Below are 10,754 nucleotides of genomic sequence, written 5' to 3'. Positions count from 1 at the left end.
AGCCCACACATGTCTCCCAACATACAATCTGATTATGGAATTTGACTTTTTTTGTTTTTTTAAAAAGACTTGACTTGAGACCCAGACAGCATCTACCCTTTCAGTCCTAGAGGTCTTCCCCTCACCTGATCCTCATGCACCAGGTATGGAGTCATGGCTACTTGAGTTCAGATCCCAGCTCTGCCACTCCCCAGCTGAGCCTCAGTTTCCCCACAAGTAAAATGGGGGAGGGCGTTCACTCGGGGGGTCATTGTGAGGAGTAAGCCAGACCATATACTGAAGGCTCCAGCCCGGTGCCTGGGTCCTTCATGGTGCTCAGAACTCAGTGGCTGGGATGACCCAGGTGCGGCGAATGTAATTTTCCAGCACGATGATTAATTCATGTCTGCACATCACTTACGTAGCTGAACAGCGTGCTTTCTTCAATTACAAAATGCTTTTATTGTGCTTCAATTTCCTGTGTATTTTCCTGCTTCAATTTTCTGTGTATCAAGAAAACGCCGGTGACTTTGGCTACTTCTCTTTGGAGAGGGAAATTGTTACAAGAAACAAGCAAAAAAAAAAATGGGCTCCTTTTCCATCATCTTTGAGACTCTCCTAAGTGTCCTGGCCAAGTTTCCAGCCTCTCCTTAGCTGAGGGGGGTGCTCCTGTGAAGTTCATCACTGCTGAGGACACTTGCAGAGTCTCTCACAGGATAGCGGTCTCTGCATGCTAACGGAGGCCATTTCCTGGGTTTGGAGGGACTTTTTTGGTTTTGTTTGCTTTGGCTTGGGACATACATTTAAATCCTTGGGTTCCTGAGGCCCCATTTCATCTCTGCATCACTGGGCTGCCAGTCTCCACTCCAGCAGGAAGGCCAGCTCCTGTGGGCTGAGAGAAGATATCACCACCGTTACAACCCAGGTGGTCCATGGCAGGTAACTGAGCTGACGAAGGGGCAGGTAGAGCTTTGGAATGGGGCTGAGAGAGAAAGGCTTCGTAGGATAAAAGGATAAGAATAAAAACCATTTAGATTTATCTTTGCCAGGCTTGATGCCAAGTCCTTTTCAGGAACTTTCTCTTTCTTTTCTTTTCCCCAACAGTCCCATCATAACAGCCCTTTCTACCGGTAGAGAAACGGACAGAGAGTTTAAGGCATTTTCTCAAGGTCGGCCAGCTAGTGAGCAGCAGAGCTGAGAGCAGAACTCAGTAGCTGACTACAGAGCACAGGACCTTACCCTCTATGGGGTCTGTTTCTCTGGGAAAGCGAAACCCTCCTGACTGCCCACAGAAGGCCCCAACACGTGGGTAAGACGGATGCTGTTAACCGGAGCCACCTGGGACTCTGCTCCTGCACCTGGACCCAGCAGGAACCGGGGGGGGGGGTAATAAATAGGCAGGATCCTAGGCGTCTCCTCAGCCTCACAATCTCTGGAGGGGGGAGAGCGCCGCTCCGGCTTTGAAAGTGAGTATGAAGCAAATGCTAGAAGAGGCGGCATTTTCCTCTGTTCCCCTGACGCACCTGATTCTTTGAGATACCCCGTGGCCGCGGCCGTGCTGGAAACTGGAGCTGCAGGGACAGAGCAGCTTTAGATTTAAGCTCAAAGATGGGCTCAGGAGGTGGAACTAGCGTCTCCCCCTCCGATGCCTGAGGCTCTGAACTTGAGCTGAGCCACAGGTTTTCAGGTTCATCCCGACGAGTCCACAGCCGGTTCCTGAGTGGCGTCGGGCCTGGGCTCCTGGGTGGGTGACGGTTGTGGGGGATCATGGGGTACTTGTTTTTTTTTCTCTTTCTACTCTCTCCCATTACGAGAACTACCCAGGGCAGAGTGGGAAACAGGGCACGACAGACATCAAGGGAAAAGCCAGCCTTCTCATTCCGGTAACGGGGACCAGCTTTGGATGTGGAAGACTCAAGGTGGCTCACGCCTGGGCATGCTCCCTGGCTGTGAGATGCCAGCAAGGCCACCGGGCGCCCGGCTGCCTCAGCCTTGGGCTCAGGCTGGGTTTGAGATGGGTTGAGGCTGGTGGAGGCGGACCACTGCTCTAGGGGAAAGGACTCTGGCCACAGGGAACTGGGGAGGAGGCCAGATGCTTGAGGAGCTGTGGGCCTTGTGTGGACCTTTCAGAGGGGCCGGAGTTAGCGTTAGGGTTGGCACTCTATGGGGTAAGGATTGCATTTGTCACACTATCCAGTCCCACTGCGCCTTTGGCCCCATGTAGAATCTGGTTACGGAGCCTTTGTTCAGTTACTCAAGACCAAAGCTCTGAATTCGCAGCCCATATGTCACTGAGTTAGAAAGTCTGCCTCTGAGTGGAGAAGGGCCAGGGAAAGCTGGAACCGTCCTACCCGTGACCCTCCTCCACCTTGGGGCTGATCTCTTCCCCTCCCTGGCCTCAGTTTCTGCATCTGTAGGTGGTTAGGGGTGAGTGTCAGACCTCACTGGATAGTTTATGACGCTGCCTCAGATAAAGGTTCTGGAAGCAGCCAAAGTATCATGGTCGCTTGAGGGAGGCTTGAAGCCCATGCCTGCTCCCAGGGATGACGGAGGGCGTGGAGTGAGGTGTCCTCTCTGTCACAGGCGGAGCTCCTCTCTGCGGCAGGCCATGGGGTGTTGGTGGCAGCTCCTGCTGGGGCTGTGGGCAGTCCCACCCACGTGGGCTGGGCGCGAGCTGCTCAACATCTGCATGAACGCCAAGCCCCACAAGCCAGCGCCCAGCCCGGAGGCCAAGCTCTACGAGGAGGTATGGAAGCCGGAACTGGCACGGGGTGCAGGGTGGGTGGAGGTTTCTTAGATCAGGGAAGGGACACAAAGGCCAAGACGGCTTCTGAATCCCTATCCATTTGACTCGTTTGGTTCCCTAGGCTGGGTTTTGGCAAAGGCCACTGGAGTGGGGGGGCTAATTGCCAAATGATTTACTATTTTCATCCCTGAGCTGCACGGCCACTCAGGGAGCAGGGGCAGGTGATGATCCTGGAGACTCATAGATATTCAGCCTAGATTCCAACAAGCAAGTTCCCCTCCTCTGCCCTCCCACCAGCAGGCCCTGGAAAAAAATAAGACTTAAGGGACCCCTCCCAAGTCCCTAAAGGTAATTGACAGGGATGAGGGAGGAGGAGCATGGCTGGTATGTACCTGTGAGCCCTTCTCAGCTGCAGGTGCCCTGCCCCAGTGCAACCCCACATTCCCCTGGGTCTTGGGGACAACCCTGCTACCGCCCCCCCAGGATCTGAGACCTTGAAAGCCCCATTCCTAGGGGACTCACAGTCTGTTGCGCGGAGGCCAGTGTGCAGGTGCCCTTTGGGTGTGAATATTGACAATTTATCAGCATTCCTTCTATCCAGCGGTCGCTGGCCTAAAGGCATCCCACTTGCCGGGTCCTCTTCTAGGGGACATTTTTACCTTTCTGGCCCAGACGCTCATCAACCCTCTGCCCCTACTCTCCATGCCTTTTGCCTCTTCATCCACCTTCAGTGCATCCCCTGGAAGGACAGTGCCTGCTGCACGGCCAACACGAGCTGGGAAGCCCACCTGGACGTGTCCCTGCTCTACAACTTCAGCTTGGTTCACTGCGGATTGATGATGCCGGACTGTCAGAAGCACTTCCTGCAGGCCATCTGCTTCTACGAGTGCTCCCCCAACCTGGGGCCTTGGATCCGGCGGGTGGGAAGAAGTGGGCGGGGGTGGGTGGGCAGGAGACATGTCCATCAATGCCCTGTTCGTAAGAGCCTGAGCTGCAGGATGCTAGCAGGAACAGGAGATGCTGTCCCCCCTACGGACAAGAGCAGAGTCAGAAGCCGCTGTGGGGGACACAGATGGAGAGGAAGTCACCTCTGGCCCTAGAGAATGGCATGCATGCAGAGTGGTCACAGGAGAGCAGCAGGATGGAGGGACAGTTTGAGTCACATCTTCTGTTTGTAGGAACAGGGCTGTGTACAAACTATTTAACCCAGCCTCAGTATTCTCATTTGTAAAATGATATTTAGTGACGTCATAAGAGAATATGTTCCGATGGTACCTGACCCAAGTTCCATTGCAGCTACTGATAGTCCTCAAATGGGTGCTCGTATAATTCTCGTCTCTTGCTATGCCCGCACTCAGCTGGACCCGCGTGGGCAGGCAGAGCGGATTCTGGACGCGCCCCTGTGCCGGGAGGACTGTGAACAGTGGTGGGCTGACTGCCGCACATCCTACACCTGCAAATCCAACTGGCACGGCGGCTGGACCTGGAGTCGGGGTGAGTGATGCTAAGCAGGGCCCGGGAGGGCAGGCGCAAGCCCTCTGCTCCCCCGGGGCAAATGATGGGGATGTGAGGACAGGAGTGGGTAAGTTGTCCGTGCCTGGATCTCCCCTCAGGGAAGCCCCGCTGCCCTGCCAGGGCCCTCTGCCACCCTTTCCTGCATTACTTCCCCACCCCGGCTGACCTATGTGAGAAGATCTGGAGCAACTCCTTCAAGGCAAGCCCGGAGCATAGGACCAGCGGGCGGTGTCTGCAGAAGTGGTTCAAGCCTGCCGGGGGCAACCCCAATGTGGCTGTGGCCCGCCTCTTCGCCAGCCCTGCCTCGCCCTGGGGGCTCTCTGACACGCTCCTGGCTTTCTCTCTGTTCCTGCTGCTTCTTTCCCGAGAGCTGCTCCTCCTTGCACACACTCCTGTGCTCCCCCAGCTGTGGGCCAGGCCCGGCCACGGCAGCCTCCTTCCTTAGGACCTTCCTGAAACGAGCAGCACGGGCTGGGGGCTTGTGCCTGAGCCTCCCAGGTTCGGTTCTGCTCTGCTGCACCTTCCTGGCCTGGAAGGCAGCTGGGGGCTGGGAAGCCACAGGTGACCATCCCCTCCTGTCTTAAGGATGGGGGACTCTGAGGTGGGACTGAAGGCCCTTCTCATCCAGTGCACACCCACCCCCTACCCAGTAGAGCTGATGGTGACTGCCCTGGCCTCCCCTCCCACGATGGTGTCTCCAACAACACAGCAGTCGACCTTTCCTTCTGCCTGACCCACTCTGTCCTAGCTCTATGGTCAGGGGTTGGGCTGCAAGAAGCAGAGCCGGTTTGCCCTCTGCACTGAAATCTCCTAGTTGGTTGTTACTTTCCTAATGATGATAAACGTCTTAACACATGCCAGGCCCTCTCTTACATCCTCACAACAGCTCTCTGGTGGGAGTGCTTTCAACACTCCCTTTTCTTCAATAAGCAACACACCATAAAAAAGACCCAAAGCCGGGACAGCCGTGGTGCCACCCAGACCATCGGCTTTGTTTTGGGCACCAAGATTGAAGCAGCTGTCTCAGGTGCTTTCGGCTTCCCCTCTTCTTTTTAACTCCGGAACCGCAACATGCTGGTCTGAAATGCTGGAAACTTAAGTTCTAATGTCTTTATACCACTTTCTGTATGACTTTTGGCAAGTCCTTTGACCTTCATTTAAGACTGTCGTGGTTTCCCTCTGCTGGAGGAATGAGAAAGTTTGGACCAGATGATTTTAACTTACGAAAAGAAAAGGAAAAAGGCAGTGCGGTTGTTTTTTGGGATACAGACTGTGCTTCTCGGGCAGTGCCGTGTCCTAAAGACTGAGGGAGAAGAGGCAGAACTGAACCCGAGAAGGGACATCAAGACAGCCTTCACATCCTGCTTGTAAGTGGACCGACAGCTGACGCACCCACTCAGAACCTTCTGGAGCCTGAAGCCCAGCAGCGTCCCAGCATAGATGGTGCCTTCCCACAACCTTTTCTTTGTCAAAGAGAGGCTTCTAATATGTCTGCAGTTGAGTTAGAAAAGGCAACCAAGGTCACCCCCGTCCCTCCCACACTTACCTTGAACGTGCTCATTCACTGCGTAAAGCCCAAGCCTGTTACACGCAGGACACACGAGATCTAAAACTTATGAAGAGAGTCCAGTAAGTGAGGTGCTCAGAGTCTCGAGAGGGAAGCAGACAGCAGCAGTGGTGACAAAGCACTTCAGTCTGCAGGAACGCCTGGGCCGGGGTGGGGTAGGAAGGCCTCACAAAAAGGGTGAGGCTTGAGCCTGGGTGAAGGAGGGTCACTTCACTGAGAACAGGGAGGAAATGCGAGACAAGACCCAGCCGGGTCCCCAAGGCATGAACTGTACGAAGCAGGACCTTTCATTTTTCTTCAATCAATCAATTGTGGCTTCAAAAATATGTATAGGTAACATCTCTTGAGAGTTGAGGACTGAATGAAGTGTCTGAGAGTGTATCTTTGGTAATAAAGCTGAGAGTTTAATGAGGTTTTGTTTTTTAGTGTTTTTAGGTATAAATATAAAAATTAGTCAAAGTAGGGTTAAAGTTGAGACACACAAAGGAAGACTAGTTCTGGGAGCCCTAATAACTCTTACTATTTATTTATTTATTTGCGGTACGCGGGCGTCTCACTGTCGTGGCCTCTCCCGTTGCGGAGCACAGGCTCCGGACGCGCAGGCTCAGCGGCCATGGCTCACGGGCCCAGCCTCTCCCGCGGCATGTGGGATCTTCCCGGACCGGGGCACGAACCCGTGTCCCCTGTATCGGCAGGCGGACTCTCAACCACTGCGCCACCAGGGGAGCCCTGTTACTATTTATTGATTACTCTGTGCCCGAGGCTCTGCTAAGCTCCTTACATGCGTTAGTTCATTTGATCCTCACAAAAGCCCTGAGAGGTACTCTTGCACCCCCATTTTTCAAATTAGGACAGAAGCATGTGGGTTTGAAACCAGGTAAGTGTGACCCCAGAGTCCCAGCTCGTAAGGCTTACACTGAACATCCTGGCAGGTTGTTGAGTGGGGCTGGGGCAGACGTGGGGAATGGAGGGAGGGAGGCTGGTTCCTGACAGGTCATGGTCAGGAAGGAGACTGATCTCTCTCCCCATATGTGGTTGTGAGGAGTGTTGAATTTCAAGAAGTGGAGTGGAACCGTCAGATTTGCAGCTAGATTGTTTGCTTTAATCAGAGTATCCTTGCACTTGGTTAAAACACATAAGTCAAATGATCTCTAACACACACTGAGCCACAGAGCCGCAGCTGGCCCCTAGGCCCCAGGGCCCCTGCCCAGAGGCTCCCATGTCTAGCCACTGCCGGATCTAGCTATGAGAAAGTTACAAAAGGTGTCTTATCTTTCTGCCACACATTGAGACTATTTTTTTGCTCTCTGTTCTGTTAGTTTTTCAACTTAATCTTCCAATCTTTGTAATTTTGGAAATCCATTTTTAATTTCCAGGAAACTTTTTTTTAACTCCCGTGTTCTTCACAGCCTGCTGTTTTTTGGTTTTATGGCCGTAATATCTTCTCATATCTCACTGAAGATCTAGCTAGAATTTTTTTTATAAATTTATTTTATTTATTTATTTTTGGCCGTGTTGGGTCTTTGTTGCTGCGCGCGAGCTTGAGGGGCAGGGGCTTCAGTAGTTGTGGCACACGGGCTCAGTAGTTGTGGCTCGCGGGCTCTAGAGCGCAGGCTCAGTAGTTGTGGTGCACAGGCTTAGTTGCTCCGTGGCATGTGGGATCTTCCTGGACCAGGGATCGAACCCCTGTTCCCTGCATTGGCAGGCGGATTCTTACCCACTGCACCACCAGGGAAGCCCTAATTAGAATTTTTTTTAAAGCTTGTTTCTAGTCTCTGAATGTCCTGTTTTCTCCAAGGTCAATCTGTTTATCTTGATCTCCTATGTGCTGCTGGTTTTCTCTGTGTGTGGTGACCTTGGCTGTGTGTCCATATTTAAGAATGAGTCACTGGGTTGATTTTTCTTTCCAAGCAGTATAGGTGTCCTCCATGGTTGTATATGTGGGTCTCCTTTCCCCCGACTAACAAAGCTGATGGGGAGTTCTGGGTACGTGGGGAGGGTTCGTTAACTGGAAAACTTTGCTTCCGAGTGCGGAAATGATGAAAACCCACCAAGTGAGAACGAGCAAAGCCTCTTTATTCAGAGCTTTCTATAGCAAAGGAGTCAGCCACCGTTACTTGCATTTTGGCAGAGACTCAAAGGAGGAAGTTTTAGAGTCGAAAAGAGAGAAGGTTTCAGGGGTGCCCTGATTAGAGGCTGTTGGCATGGGGAAGCTGGAGGTCGGCTAACAAAGCAGGTCCTGCGGTGATTGGTTACAGGTGCATATTTGGCTTTCTCTGATTGCCCCTCAGTTGAAAGGAGAGAGAAAAATCAAAGAAGCTGTTAGCTATTCATCAAGTCCTGGCTATGTGGAGCTGATTGTTAGAGGGATTACTGTTTGGCTTCCTGGGCTGTTTGTAAAGATAGTTGTGTAACTTCCTCTCACTCTGACTTATAGATAGTCGGCTGGCTTTCTGGGCTGATTACTGCGGATGATGGATTAGAATTCTATTTTTATATACATCTGGCCATTGTCCATTTGCAGCCTCAAGACTGAGTTGGCTGGAGCTAGGTTGGAGCGCAGATCCCCTCAAATACTGGAATAAGGATGGTTCTTTCTGGGGTGCCAGCGTCAGATACTTCATCATATGTACAACTGCAGCACTACCCAGATTTTAACTTAGGGAACGTCTTCCAGGATCCCCCAAACTCAGGGGTTAAAGTTAGGTTGCCTGAGCTCTAGATTTGGGCAGAGGTCACAGGAGGGAGCATGTAGTATTTCTCTCTTTGCTCCCACACCCGCCAACTCAGAGCCTCTCCGAGGTTCTGCCCCACAGGTCAGCTCCTTCTGCTGCAGCTGCTTCTTCCTCCTCTGGCAACCCCTGGTTCCCTTGGTGTGTTTTCCTGTGCTTCTCATCTTCTAAATATTTGTTGAAATCTCTTGTTCAGTGATGGTTTCCTTCGCACTCTCTTAGTAAGGGAACACTTAGAAATAAACAATCAGGGGATATGGGGATATATGTATGCATAGCTGATTCACTTTGTTGTACAGCAGAAACTAATACAACATTGTAAAGAAATTATACTCCAATAAAGATGTATTTAAAAAAAAAAAGAAATAATCATTTTAGCGAGATCCCAGTTAGTCATTCCACCTTCGATAACCAGCAGCTGCAGATTTTTTAAAGATCGCATTGTTGTGTAATAAAGTAGATTAAAATTGGGGCCAGACTGAAGACAAGGAGGCTGAGGACAATGTGTAGGATGAATTTGCACATGGGGAATGAAATAAGAAATGCAGGTGATAGGAACCTAATTGTGAGTTATGCTCTAGGAGGTATTATGTCAGGCTATAGGAGAGACAGTGGACCAGAAAGGTATAAGTTCAGGAACTATTAGGAAGATAGCACCTAGAGAAATTTGGGCCATACTTGTGTATACAGTGCCACAAAGCAGGTGTAAGATGAAATGTGGGAGAGAACTATCTCAAAGGAACCAACCATCTTGGATAATTTGACTGTGACACTCACGTTTATAAGAGGTCCTTTCCCTAGCCTAGGCTGCGCTAGGTCTTGGGTGGGAGGGGAGATGGCAGAGGGCATTCCTTCCACTGGATGCAACCCGGTCAGTCTTCCGCTATGGGAACATCAAACTCTATTCAAGTCCTTCCTCAGAGAATTCTGGGGAGTCCTAGGTAGCAGGTGAAAAACAAAACAAAATGGTCCTCTTTTGTATGCATCCCTTGCTTTAAGATTCCTTTCTGAGTAAATCTCCTCAGTAAGACCCCTTCCCCGAGTGCAGAAGTCCCTGCAGCCTGACATTCATGCCCTAAGATCTTGTTCCCAGACCAATCCTCTGCTGCCTGAAAAGGGTGACCACCCTTCCCATTCCTCTGCCACCATGTCCCTGCCCAGTCCTTTCCCCATCCAATCTCCACTGACCCACTCCACAAAAATTACTGCTTCCTTGGGTACTCGCCAATGTCTCATTGCTTTTGCTATTGGGGGACCAAGATTTGGAGACTTTTCTGGTGTCCCAGGCTGGTGTCTTTCAAATTGGATCATATTTCCCAGCTCCAGCCCTTGAGACAGCTTGAGTACCCAGTCTCTTCTTGCATCCCAAGGAGGCTGTGTTCCTGCCAACAAAACCAATCACCATTTTTCACTTTCCGTCCTTCCTTCTGTTCTGCTCAAGTCCATCCTCAGATTTACCATCCCCCCAAATCAGAAATCACTTTCAGTATTGCTTTTGCCACAAATGAACCACATAGAAAAATCTGGAGGAAAAGAGAGGCCTTCCCAGGGAGGAGGGACTGCTGATAGGCTTGGAGATGCTGGTGGGATGTCAGTACGGAGATGTCCATCAAATAATTGGCTTGGGGTGCACGAGAGAGGTCAGGGCTGGAGTCAAGCATTTTGGAATCACTTTCCTGGAAGTGTTACTTGGAGTCGTGGAAGTTGGTGAGTTCTAAGAAAAATGTAGAGAGGAAAACAGAACACTTGTGGAGTGTCTCTGGCATACCTGCAAGTTGGAAGATGACAGGTGAAATTGTTACCAAACTCAGGTCCAGCTGCTCACCACTTGAAAATCAATACCCGAGAGAGAGGCAAGTGCTCGTAGAAAGGAAAGTTGCTTTTCATCGGAAAGCTGGCAATCTGGGGGAGAAGGCAGACCCACACTCTCAAAACCAACTCTGAAGATTCTGCTCAGCCATGAAAGTTTTTAAAGGGAAAAGGGACGTAATCTCAGTTAATCATTGAGATAGGGAATCAGATTCATCATCATCTCCCACTGCACGCAAGCTTGTCAACTTCTTGTGATCTTTCTTTAGATGCTATCTTGTTCACACACTTTGTTCACGAGATTACTAAAGGGGAAGCTAAGGAATAGATCTGGTCATCTGTTAATCACTTATTAATTTCTATTTCTTTGATCTACAGAAAGAACCAAGAGTTTAGGCAAAGTATT

At 50.9% G+C, this 10,754-nt stretch overlaps 1 protein-coding gene across 1 annotated transcript; it reads left to right on the top strand.

The window, feature by feature from the left end:
• Window positions 1-2,587: 2,587 nt before the first annotated feature.
• On the top strand, window positions 2,588-4,685 carry IZUMO1R (IZUMO1 receptor, JUNO). Its single transcript, XM_060019651.1, has 4 exons — window positions 2,588-2,725; window positions 3,457-3,645; window positions 4,084-4,219; window positions 4,339-4,685. Exons 1-4 carry the CDS (start codon window positions 2,588-2,590, stop codon window positions 4,683-4,685), a joined length of 810 nt encoding a protein of 269 aa, XP_059875634.1.
• Window positions 4,686-10,754: the final 6,069 nt, after the last annotated feature.

Source organism: Delphinus delphis, chromosome 8 (genome assembly GCF_949987515.2).
Source record: "Delphinus delphis chromosome 8, mDelDel1.2, whole genome shotgun sequence".
Classification (NCBI taxonomy): Eukaryota; Metazoa; Chordata; class Mammalia; order Artiodactyla; family Delphinidae; genus Delphinus; species Delphinus delphis.
The sequence above is the reverse complement of the archived record's forward strand: the minus strand, read 5'-3'. Positions and strand labels throughout refer to the sequence as shown.

Excerpts from the sequence above, each read along its gene's own strand:
- IZUMO1R (XM_060019651.1), top strand. The coding sequence starts at position 2,588 with ATGGGGTGTTGGTGGCAGCTCCTGCTGGGGCTGTGGGCAGTCCCACCC. Across the intron at positions 2,726-3,456 it reads AGGCCAAGCTCTACGAGGAG|TGCATCCCCTGGAAGGACAG; the intron begins GTATGGAAGCCG and ends ATCCACCTTCAG. Across the intron at positions 4,220-4,338 it reads CGGCTGGACCTGGAGTCGGG|GGAAGCCCCGCTGCCCTGCC; the intron begins GTGAGTGATGCT and ends ATCTCCCCTCAG.